This window comes from Hyaena hyaena, unplaced genomic scaffold, assembly GCF_003009895.1.
Source record: "Hyaena hyaena isolate Hyena2069 unplaced genomic scaffold, ASM300989v1 scaffold_267, whole genome shotgun sequence".
Taxonomy (NCBI): domain Eukaryota; kingdom Metazoa; phylum Chordata; class Mammalia; order Carnivora; family Hyaenidae; genus Hyaena; species Hyaena hyaena.
In genome coordinates, this window is record NW_024080903.1 from 1,199,581 (window position 1) to 1,212,166 (window position 12,586).

The 12,586-nt window shown below is 55.8% G+C and overlaps 1 protein-coding gene across 1 annotated transcript in view; it reads left to right on the forward strand.

The window, feature by feature from the left end:
* SALL3 (spalt like transcription factor 3) overlaps positions 1 to 3,516 on the forward strand; it is a 17,174-nt gene extending 13,658 nt beyond the window's left edge. Inside the window, exons 2-3 of the mRNA XM_039245831.1 lie at positions 1 to 971; positions 2,220 to 3,516. The exon at positions 1 to 971 is cut by the window's left edge and continues 2,520 nt beyond it. Coding sequence (XP_039101762.1) covers positions 1 to 971; positions 2,220 to 2,651 — 1,403 coding nt within the window. The 3' untranslated portion in view covers positions 2,652 to 3,516. The remainder of the gene's footprint in view (positions 972 to 2,219) is intronic.
* Positions 3,517 to 12,586: the final 9,070 nt, after the last annotated feature.

The following is a 12,586-nucleotide window of genomic DNA, read 5'->3' on the forward strand; positions in this document are numbered from 1 at the left end:
CCCTGGAGAACCAGATGAAGATGATGGACTCGGTCATGAGCTGCCCGCAGCTGACCGCCCTGAAGTGCATGGAGAACGGGTCGGGGGACAGCGACCGCCTGAGCAACGACTCCTCGTCGGCCGTGGGCGACCTGGAGAGCCGCAGCGCGGGCAGCCCGGCTCTGTCGGAGTCCTCGTCCTCCACGCGCGCCCTGTCTCCCATGAACAGCAACAGCGAGAGCTTGCACTCCAAGTCCCCGGGCCTCAGCGCCCAGGAGGAGCCCCAGGAGACGCTGCTGAAGACCGAGAGGCCGGACAGCCCCCCCGCCGCCCCCGAAAACGGAGGCGCGCTGGACCTCACGGCGGCCCAGCCCGGCCGTCCGGCCGTCAAGGAGGAGGCCCCCTTTAGCCTGCTGTTCCTGAGCAGAGATCGGGGTAAGTGTCCGGGCACCGTGTGTGGCGTCTGCCGCAAGCCTTTTGCTTGTCGCAGCGCGCTGGAAATCCACCACCGCAGCCACACTAAGGAGCGCCCGTTTCTCTGTGCGGTCTGCGGCCGCGGCTGCTCCACTAGGGGGAATTTAAAGCAGCACTTGCTGACGCACGCGTTGAGCCAGCCGCGTTCTCAGTCATTTGACCCCGACTTTGCCCTAGGTCCCGGCCAGACCACCGCTAGCCTGGTCACCGGCTCCGCGCCCACCGCCATCAAAATGGAAGTGAACGGGCACAGCAGGGCCATTGCGCTGGGCGAGGGCCCGCCACTGCCAGCCGCCGTGCAGGTGCCCCCGGGGCCCCAGGCCGTGATGGGCCCCGGCCTCGCGCCCATGCTGGCCCCCCCGCCGCGCCGGGCGCCCAAGCAGCACAACTGCCAGTCATGCGGGAAGACCTTCTCGTCGGCCAGCGCCCTGCAGATCCACGAGCGCACGCACACCGGCGAGAAGCCCTTCGGCTGCACCATCTGCGGCAGGGCCTTCACCACCAAGGGCAACCTCAAGGTAAGGTGCGCTGGCGCCCGGCTGAGCGTGGGGTGGGGGCTGGGGGGCTCAGCCTCCAAGGCCCCCCACCCTCTTCCGGTGCTGCAGGCCGGGCCTCTGCTGTGATTCTGGGGGGGGCGGAGGAGCTGGGGACCTCCCCCAACAGCGAGGCGCGCGTGGTCCTGTTGTGTGTGCCTGTGTGTAGCGTGTGGGTGCCCAGTGTGCACGTGTGTCTGCATGCACACGAACTCACACCTGTGCAGGAACTTAGTGGGCTGCGCGCGCCGTGCAGCGGCAGTGAAGGGCTGGCCCTCCAGTGTGGGCCCTGTTCCCCAAGGGGCTGGAGGAGGCTATGGGGGGGTGACCACAGAGTGGGGGGTGCTGGTGCAGGGGCAGTGACCGCACGGCGGGGGTGGGGGGGTGGCCCCACAGGCTCGGCTCTCGGGCTGGCCGTCTCGAGGCTCTTCACAGTCTCGAACACAGCAGAACACGGCTTTAAACGCTCACACGAGACACAGATGACACAAATCCTGTCCAGGGGCCAGAGCTCCGTTCTGGTTGGGCCCGCGTGGCACCAGCAGGGGCTCAGGGGCATTTGGTGAGCAGCCCCCCCGCACAAGGGCCAGAGGAAGACAGCGCAGGGAGTGTTCGTGTTCAGGACGGGCACACCGTACACTTCGCGTGGAAGGTGAAGTGTGGGCAAGGCGCTAGATGACTGCTCTTGGCCAAACGTGCCCCTTTCTGTCCACGTCCTGGGCCTGTCTGGAGACTCCGGAGAGCTCAGCACCGGCGGCTGCTCCTTACGGGCAGGACAGGAGCCGCCTGAGGTCTCTGCTGGCTGCAGATGCTCCAGCCATTCCGTCTGCGTTTGGGGGAAAGCCGCCATAGTGTGGAGGCCAGGGGAGAGGACTGAGGGGCGAGGCTGCGTGCCCTGGAGCTTTGGAGCCTCCCCGGGTGGCTTTTCAACTTCGTGGGGGACAGTCACCCCATCAAGCTCATCAGCTGAAAGAAACACTTGAGAACGTATTGACTGGTTTTGCTCTTTGTATTTCGTGAAAAGAAGTGTCGCACATAAAATATAAGACGCACAGAAGAGGCCACCGACAATGCGTGGCGTCCCGATGGATGCTCAGAGCGGGGACGAGAAGCCCAGTTCCGCAGCCATCGTGCTGGGTGTCTGGTGACACGTGGGAAGCGTGGGGCAGGCTCGCACCCACCCCCGGTGCCGGGCTTGCTCACCTGTGCCTTCTCTCCGTGTGTCTCACGCAGGTGCACATGGGCACCCACATGTGGAACAACGCCCCCGCCAGGCGTGGCCGCCGCCTGTCCGTGGAAAACCCCATGGCTCTGCTAGGTGGCGACGCCCTGAAGTTCTCGGAGATGTTCCAGAAGGACCTGGCCGCGCGAGCAATGAACGTTGACCCCAGCTTCTGGAACCAGTATGCCGCGGCCATCACCAACGGTCTCGCCATGAAGAACAACGAGATCTCTGTCATCCAGAACGGCGGCATCCCCCAGCTCCCAGTAAGTCTCGGCGGAAGCGCCATCCCTCCCCTGGGTTCCCTGGCCGCCGGGATGGACAAAGCGCGCACCGGCGGTAGCCCGCCCGTTGTGGGTTTGGACAAAGCGAACTCCGAAACAGGAGCCACGCGTCCGTTCACGAGGTTTATCGAGGATAACAAGGAGATCGGTATTAACTAGCTGCCCGCGCGGCTCGGCCCGTCCCCTGCCCCACGCACACGCCGTCGAGCGCGACCGTCAGGCTGTGCAGCCGTGCGTCCGAGTTCTCCTTAAAATCGTACCCGTAGCAGAAACTACGTTCGCTGTGTGGCTGCCGGAAGGTCATCGCGTGGGCCCTGCATGGTACTTCTTCCCACGGTGAGCTGGACTGCGCTTGGGGACCCTCACCTTTTAGATAAATTTAAATCAGAAAGAGAAGTCCTTGTACAACCGCCTTGGGAATGGAAAGGGCTCGCACCGCATCCGGTTCGTTCCTCCCCGAACCTAACCTCCCCCACCCCCAGAGGAGGGAGGAAACCTGTGCTGTTCCAGCGACACTCACTCGAAGGTTTTGTTCGAATTAGTTAGAAACTTGAACTCTGTTTTTAGACTATTAACTGAAAGATGTGGTCCGGTACCCCTAGCACTGTGTCCTTCCGCAGCACCTTCGTCTGTAGTATTTATAACGGTAAGAGTATGCGGGTAACAGATAATACAGCCCCGGACTTTAAAGGAAGCTTTTGTGCTGCGGAATACATCTGGTTATGTGATTTTTTTTTTTAAAGCAGAATTTGTTTTACTATAAATAAGTGAGTAATTTCAATGCAGGCAAATTGTGAAGTTACACTGGGAAAGAGCATGCTTCCGTGTGCGACTACCTGTCAGTGACAAGCCTTTTTTCATTTTCTTTTTTTTTTTTTTAATTTAAATGTTTGTAGCTGCTATGTGGACAGTTGTTCCCTAGTGTGGTCTGTAGCCCAGCAATTGGGGACAAGTTACAGACAAACGTCACCGTAAATTATTCACAACATTATAAACAGTTGTGAGGAAATATTTCACGTTATGAAAGCTGTACAATAAAAAGGTAATGTTTGTATAATGTGGTTGCAAACTCTTAATTTATACTATTGCACTTTTAGTATTTTGTATTAGAGAGGTTTGTCTATAATTTGAAAACTTAAAAAGATGTAAAGTATTTTATAAATAGTACTTTGGTTTAAGGAAAATGAAAAAAAAAAACTTACGGTTTCTTGTTTTGTCTCAAGGTCAGACAGTGTGGGAATGCAGAAAAGCCGCCAGGGCTTGTGTGCTCCTCCGTAAACGAGGGGCTGCCGTTTCTTAAATTAAAATGATTTATTTAACTTTTCTATGAAGCCCGGTAAAACACCTGACTGCCCCCCACACAACTGAGAGGAGGGAATCGGAGGCCCACGGAGACCGCGTGGGTGCGGCTCACCGTCCTCTCTGCCTCCCCCGCACCCCGGCCCGGGTCTCCGCAGACCCGCGTGCAGGCACCTGGGGAGAGGTGTCGGAGGCCTGGCAGTAGTCGGTCGTAACCGGGACGTTCTCTGAGTTCCTGATTTATTTATTATCTTCTCAGATGAGAGCAAAGCACAATGTCGGCTGATTACTCAAGTACAGTCTGAAGCTGCTGACTGGGTCGGAGCTGCTTGGCGTGCGGCGGGGCCCGGGTGCTGGGCGGCGGGCGGGCGGGCGCCAGAGCGCCGCCACCCGCCTTCTACCTCATTCTGTGTGGCGGGCGGCTAGTCCAGCAGTGTCCCTCCCGAGGGGTTGTGGGCGGCTGGGTGGCGCTGGGGTCCTGAGCCCTGAAGAAGGGACCGGACGGTCATGACTTCCCGGCTGAGATGGACAAGTAAGACCTTCCCAGCAGGACACCAGCTGCAAAGTCAAGGGTGTGACCTTGAACAAAAACAGGCGTGAAGACCCCTCATCTGCAGACTGAGCTGTTTCCTCCCGTCGGATGGAGCGTGCCCCCCCCACCTTTGGCCCCCAAGCCCGGAGGGGCAGCCCGTTCTCGGGGGCTTCGGCCCGGCCACCGGGTGCCGCTGGGCTTCAGCAGTTGAATGTTTTTATTATTTATGTGTCCTTTTTGGTGTGATTTTTGGTTTGGGTTTTGGTTTTTCTTAGTGTGTGGTTCCCTGTGATGTTCTCTCTTCTCCCAGAAGGACGTGTACATAACTTCAGAGAAAAGAAATGTAAAGTGTTGTAAATACGATGACTCGTGAAGGGACTGCGAGACGTGGCCCTGTGTCTTCAGGGCCGGTGGTCCCTCCCTGTGTGGTGAAGAGAGACACTATTTTTCTACTGCAGCACCGCGTAGGGCCGGGGCCCCCAACCGGCCAGCGCGCTTCCCGAGATCCCATATTTTTTATGACAAATCTGTGGCTCGACACATCTGGTTGAAATGGATGTCTTAGTCTAGGTGACTATTTTTGTCATACGGAAATGAATAAAATGCAGGATGTAATCTAATCTCTGAATCGAGTTCCTTGATTATTCAGATGGAAAAAACGTGGACCCTGAGGTTATGGTCATCCGTGGCGGACATATGTCCACAGCGTTTCTCCGAGGAGAGTCGGGGGTGGCAGCTTAGAGTTAAGCGATATCTAAATGTGTTATCTCGATTGGTCTTGAAATTTTTATTTTTCACTCTTTTCTAAAATAAAAGTGCAGTCTCCCGAATCTGGATGTTTTTTACATCTGTGATGGAAGAAGCTGTCCTAGAAAACATCTGCTCGTTAAAGCCTTGGCGTTTCTTGTCCAGAAATGACCGCCGCTCAATTGCCTTCCTGTCCTCAGTGCTGAGTCAAGTGTCGGCTCTTCGGATCACTGGAGCTAAGCGGCTGTGCGTCGAGCCAGGCTGTGGGCGCGGGAAGGAAGGGGCGCCGGGCCCCCATACTGTGCGTCCAGCACCAGCACTTTCCGTCCGTTAGCTCCCAAGGGAGGACGTCTTTACTCTAAACGAAGTTCTACCTCCCCGGTAACATTTGAGAAGACGTGAGACTTTACATAATTTAACAGCTCCTGGTTTCAACACGCGTGATCCATTTCTGTTTTCAGTAACTACGGATACCTGGGAGTACTTCCTGCCTGGGAGGCGGGGTGCCTGCAGAGCACCAGCGAGGGCGCTAACCACTGCACAGCCGCCCAGGCCCCTCCCAACACGGCGCCCTACGCCTTGGGGGTGAACCCAGGCGGGTTTCGGTGCCAGGATGGAAATGTTGAAACATGAGCTAAGTCACACAGCAAATTCAACTTGTTTTCTAAAAAGGTGAAATAAAGTTTCCTATATTTAAAATAATGTGAGTTTAAATGCAGGGAAGACGGGATCTGCTGATTTCCAGAGTCAAACCCAGGGCTCTCTCAGCTTAACAAGCCCGGGTTTTTACTTCCGACGTCCATTTCTCTTTGCTCAGACCTCACATCGATCATAAATGCCAACAATCCCTAAAAACTATTTATTTAAATATTTTTCTATTTCTAGGTTCATTACAGGAACCATTAACATTTAAAACTAATTAAAAAGTATTGCTGAAGGGCTAAACAGCAATTGTTTCTAAACTGCACACTGTTTAATTTTGTCCCCGCGGAAGCGAGAAGGCCGTGGCCCCCCGCCCGCCGTTCCTCTGCGCGGCCCGCGCTGCCCGACCCGCCTGGGCTTCCCGAGGCCCCGGCCCCGCCAGCCCCAGGTCGCCGTGGTCACGGCCGCCCATCTGACGCCACAGAAGCCCGGAGCCCTCGCAGGCTTCCTCCGGCGCTCGCCTGCAGCAGCGTGGTCGTGTCACACGCATGCAGCTCCGTGACCAGCTCGTCGCCTCGCAAGGTGCCAGGCAGCCTGCGGCCTCGGGTTTCAGTCTCTTGCGCTGAAGTCCTGTGCGCACGGGCTGACTGCTGGTGCTGGGGTGGGCGCGGCCCTCGTTCATTCCTCCGAAGGGTCTTGTCCGACACGCGGGGAAACAGGCCACGACAGGCTTCTGCGTGGCAGGCCCGTTGGCTGACGTTTTAGCTTTGTGAGATTCGGGTCACGGAAAGTCCTACACGCAGCTAGGGGAAACCTTAAATTCCCCCGTTTTCGTTCCCTGGGAAGGACCGCTGTTACTTCAGCGTCCTTCACGCAGGGAGCGCGTCAGAGTCGACCGCCGGACGCCGTTTCCCTCGTGGTCACACCGTGTTCCCCGTTGACCGGCCTGGGGGTCGGCGCCCGCGGGGCCACAGCACAGGGCCCTGGGGGGCGGGGCCGCGAGGGCGGGATTCGGTGGCATTCAAACCCTTTCTGGTTCTAAAATCCAGGGTGGTGGTGGTGGTCTGTTGTGGTTTTGAAAGAACCCTGGCCTTCCTTTTTCTTCCCCAAATTCACTAGACAAATCGACGGTATTTATGTAGAGAGAACACAAGTGATTACCAGAGACTATAAATATGAAAACTCTATTAACAAATGACTTTGCTAAAGAAAATCTATGAAATCATTTTTGGACCCTGAAAGACGTGTTGGTATCTCTGATTATCTTAAGTCATTGCATTTATGGAAGCTTTTCAAATTGCGACTATATTTAAGGTAAAATAAAGGTGAGCTCTGTGAACATCGTGCCTGCTGCATTTCCTATCAGAAGAGTCTTTTCAAAACGATTTGCTTTTTGAGATGCGTGTTGCCTGCACAGGCGCACACCCGCTTCCTCGTTAAGGTTACATTCGCACACGTGGTGTGTGCCTCCACGCCGGTTCAGAAGAGTATGCCGTTCAAAGCAGTGCTTATTTCTTTCTAGTAAAGTTTTGGAGCCTGCGAACTACCCCCTCGGGTCCCCGTGTCCTCACGTGTAGCCACGCCCGCAGGTTTTGGCCTGTCTTTGGATTGTTCACAGGCTGTGTCTGCACAGCTCGCTTGTGGTCCCTCCACTTGTGACTGAGCTCAGAGGTTTCCCGAGCACTGGGTGACGGGGGGCGGGTGAGCGGGGTTGGGTGACAGGGGCGGGTGGAGGGGAGGCCAGCGGGAGAGGGCGCTGGGGCAGGGAGAACCAAACGTCGGCGAGGCAGGCCAGGCAGCACGCGTGCACGGGTCCCGTGGCGGCCGCGCTCTGCGACCCTGGGAGGAAGGGACCCTGCGCCCACCCCTGTGAGCCACGCCCTGGGTGTGATTCACATGTGGAAATAAACATACGATCTGAGGAGTTCCAAACATGATTGTCTGTGCTCTCGAAGTTGGCAGCAATCATGTATTTTTAAGTTCCAGAATGACCCATAAACTCAATTTTCACAGCCTGGATGGTCACTGATTCCATTTGTTTTCTTTCTAGCTTCATTTAAAGGACACGTGAATTTTAATAATTTTAAATTAGCTATATAATATCTAATACAAAAATCTTATGTTTCTTCTACAACTAGCAGATTTTTTTTGATCACGTGCAGGATACAGAGCATTTCGATTTTACTCTTCCTATTTGTTGTCTGAAGGACGAGGTAAACACAGCTCTTGTTCTGACCTAGAATCACCTGCAAGGAATCTGTCACAGCCTTCACGACGGCTCCGTCGAGGGAGGGGCGCCAGAGGCTCAGAGACGCGTCTTCCACGCTGCAGACGGTAAGAGTCCGGGACACACAGTGGAGACCATGTAAAACTTCCCCACACCTTCAGATGCTTGAAAGATGAATTAGGCTTTGAATTTTACACCCGTTTCCCGTCACAAGCGCGCAGTTGCCGTGGTTTCCGCGGGGACCCTCTGGTCTCGTGGCTCGGGCAGGGACGGCGAGTGCGCAGAGCCGTGCCCGCGCAGCCTGGCCATCCATTACTCCGTGTTTGTGTTTGGTTTTGCTTTGTGAGTTTTGGTAACGGCATTTGGTGCCGGCGTCCACGCAGCAGGCGGTGCTTGACGCTCGGCCCGGGGCCACTGACGAGTGGGTTCTGCAGCCCCGAGGTTTGGTCTCCGGGGCTTTACGGGATTTTACTGAGCCTTCAGAAGAAGCAGGTCTCGTCAGGGCGCTCTCTCGAAGGTGAACGAGAGTTCAGCTACTCGGCCTCCGTGTGTAGACACACGTGCTGAGAATAAGTCGAACCAGCCCTTGTCCTGCCCCGAAAACACCCCAGGCCCTTCCCCACCGCGTCCTGAGGAAAGCGCGCGGACCCGGACACAGCCAGCGACGGGAGGGGGGCAGAGCCGTCGGAACCCGCCCGCGTCTCAGCTTTTATTTGCCGCGTTAACCTCTTAGGTTCTCCGTCAGGAGCGACAGGCAATTGGGGAAAATGAACTTTACCGATTAATATTTGCGGATGGTTCATGTTCCCTGAGGAAAACGCCAAACGTAATTTCCATAATCTCCATTCGGCCGGGAGTTGATCGCGCACGTGCTGCCGACCCTCGTGGTTCCTGTAACTCGTTCGTGAGTAATTCCTGGCCATTGAAAGACCCGCCTTTGGAGGGACCCCCTTTGTGTCGTCTCTTACCCAGACCCCTCTGCTGGCTTGGGGTTCTGCTCTCTCGGTTCATATTTAGACCCTGGTCCTATAGCCTTGTCTGCTGCTGTGCTGAGGGCTGCGTAGAAGAGCAGGGGGGTTTGGTCTTGGTTTTTAACGCCGTTTCCTTTTTTTAAGTTTTTTTTTTTTTTTTTTTTTAATTTATTTGGAGAGAGAGAAAGCGTGAGCAGGGGAGGGGCACAGAGAGAGAGAGGGAGAATCCCAAGCGGGCTCTGAGCTGTCAGCACAGAGCACGACGCGGGGCCCGACTCCCGAACTGTGAGACCATGACCTGAGCCCACGTCGGATGCTTACCCGACAGCCACGCAGGCAGCCCTAGAATTTGGGCATTTTTAAGGATGGTCCCTCGGGCGAAGGGACCCAGTCATGTGTCCCAGTGGTCCTGAATCAGGTTCTCGGTTGTAGAAACACAGACTCCTGGTCCTCGAAGAAATGAAAATCATGGCTCGTCTTGATATTTAACTGAAGACAAATTCCGGGTTTTCTCACGAGCCCTGAGAAGGGAAACCCAGAGACGAATAAGCATCCTGACCTCTGCCCTTGACCACTGGCTTCAGTTTGGCTCAGACAGAGGCTCCTCAGGCCAATGGGCTGATGCGCGCGCGTGTGTGTGGCCTTTCGTAGGTAGGCCTCCGCGACGCCGGAAAACGGTCCTTGCTGCTGGGGTGGGGGAGGGGGACGGAGCCGGTCTGCGGTGGGGGCAGTGTGTCGGCCGCCTGCGGGGGAGCCCGCACGTCCCGCTCCAGGACCTCTGCATCCTCGCACTGAGAGAATCTTGCAGGCTGTGGAAAAGCTAGGAGGGTTTCGCGAGAGTGTTTGTGGTCCAGGAAGGGAAGTCCCCTCACCCCAAATCTAACCATCGGGAACGAACTGCAGAGAGGATGTTGGTACGCCATCGGGCAGGAGGAGGCACTGCCTGGCTCTTGCTAAGCTCATTTCAGCAAATACCCTTTTTTTTTTTAATGTTTTATTTATTTCTTAGAGAGAGACAGCATGAGCAGGGGAGGGTCAGAGAGAGAGGGAGACACAGAATCTGAAACAGGCTCCAGGCTCTGAGCTGTCAGCACAGAGCCCGACGCGGGACTCGAACCCACGAACTGTGAGATCGTGACCTGAGCCGAAGTAGGACGCTTAACCGACTGAGCCACCCAGGTGCCTCTCAAGAAATATTCTTAAACCCCAGTCTTGACCTTGCAAGTCTGTGATAAAAACTAAATAGTTTTGATCTTTACTTCAATATGCAGTAGAAATGTCTACTTTGTCAATAAGCTATATGTGCCTCAGAGGGTGATCCCTCAAAGTAAGAACTTTCTAGGGGGGGGTGCAGTTAATTCAGCTCCGTGAATATCTGTTTGTCCTGAATAACAAGTAAAGCTTTTTGAGCAGAAACTAATGCTGAGCTTAATTATTGTATAATGCATCCTTCCCGAGGTCAGGAAACGCTAGCATCTCTGAGCTCTGCCGCCACAGAGGAAACAACTGGAATACGTTTGCAACCCTAGCTTGATGTTATATGAGAAAATATTCAATATTTCACGTGCGTTTAAAGATTGCATATTCAACTATAATTGCTTTTCCTCTGCTTTCGTAATTAAAGAGATTGGAGCTTTTCCTTTGATGTATGGAATTCTGTTAGAACGTTTAAAGGTTTAGAGGTAGTTCTGAAACATTTAATCCGCTAATGTGCGTGTAGCCAGGCGTCTTGTGTTTCAGGATGAGGAGCCGTTGTGTGGATGCGTAAGCGATACGTTAGCCCGTGGGCTTCTTGGAGCCGGTGACGGTTAACTTCCCTTCCCTACTGTCACCTTGGATTTTCAAGCTGGAGTTCATTTCCTTTAGAAATGCGAAAACAACATGCAAGCATTTGCACCTTTCTGAACATATAAAATACTTCCCGAAGGTAAAAATAAAACCTGGTCCAAAGCCAGCCCTACGGCGTCCGAGCGTCTGAAGCTGCAGGCGAGGAAAGCGGGTGTCCCCTCACCCCCAGCTTGGCAATGCCTCTGGTGTCTGGCTGTCACCTCCACCCGGCTGTGGCTCCATGATCCCTGGCAGATGCACGTGGGCGTTCGGCTGTTCCTTCTCAGGGACTCGCCCACTGGAACCATTGGCTTCCTTCCTTCCTTCCTTTATTAATTTTTAAAAATGTTTTATTTCTAGGATTTTTTTTTCTGAGAGAGGCAGGCACCGTGAGCAGGGGAGGGTCAGAGAGAGAGGGAGACACAGAACCTGAAGCAGGCTCGGCTCTGAGCTGTCAGCACAGAGCCCGACGTGGGACTCGAGCCCATGAACCGTGAGATCTCGACCTGAGCCGAAGTCAGACACTCAACTGACTGAGCCCTCAGGCGCCCAGTGTTTCTTCAAAGTGGCGTGTATGTGTGTGGGTCTGCACGTGTGGACCAGGACTTGCCTCCCGGAGGTGGGAGTGCGGAGGGCAGCCCTGTGCATCCCCAGGGCCAGAGAGACGGGGAGTGAGACTCCACTCATATTTGGGCACTCGGGGAGCCTGCCCACCCATCCCGGGTGCGGCCATGGAGGGAGTGCACATGTGGCCAGGGCGCCAGAGTCCGGGATCTCAGGACACGTGTCGTGGGCAAGATGGCCCTGAGCTCACAGGAAGCCTCAGTGAGTCGGCTGCCTGGAAGTTCGCTGGGCCCAGACTGGCTTGGCCACAGCCGCATGCACCTCAGTGCCCCGTGCGCAGTCATCCCGGGGGGCGACACCCAGCCCTCCCAGCTGCAGCCAAATAGTGTCACCCAGGTAGACACACGACAGCTGACTCATTCCCAAGGCCCGCTGGCGGCTGTCAGGATGGTCCGCACAGGCGTGGCCTCAGGCGGGCACACTGTCCCCGTGGCCCTTCCCAGCCAGCTCCGTGGGCGACGGTGTGTCCCCTGCGCCTCACCCCGCAGCCGCCGTCTGCTCTGCCTGTCACGTCCCCAGGCCCAGGGCCACTCGAGTGCTGTGTCGGGAGGTGGGAATCAGCACTGCTTTGTCCCACTCGCTGCCCTGTTCTGTCCCCTTCCGTTGCAAACACCGTGCTCTCAGGTGCCTGCTGTGCGCTGCGGGCGCAGCCCTGGCACCGGAGGGCTCGCTGAGCACTTGCTGGTTTCCAAGGAGCAGAGAACCTTCTGCTCAGTGATGGGCCGGACTAGCTAGCTCTGCTCACCAATCAGAGTAACTTAAAGCGTAAGGAGGACACCCCCCACCGCAGAGAGAGGGGGGTTCCGACGACAGGTCTGTGCCAGGGACTTTGAAGATGATAAATAGGAGCAGAAGTGTGTGTTCCATCCTTCTGTGACATTCCTGACTTCATCTCTGCAAGGTGACTGACTGGTGACGGACGGAGACCGGACGGATGGGTGACAGATAGGTGGAGGATGGATGGATAGACGGATGGACAGGTGAATGGATGGATTGGTTGGATGGGTGGATGGATGGACGGACGGATGGATGGACGGATGGACGGACGGATGGATGGGTGAGAAATGGTTCCAGTACTCTTAGAAGGAACAGACATTTCGGTGAGACTCGGGACCTGCCCTCAGGAAACTGCTCAGCTAGGAGACGCCCCTGTGCTGAGAGTCCACGAGGCCCCGTCACCTCACCCTGCTCACCACGTGCCTCCTGGGCCCGCCTCCACGGCGCG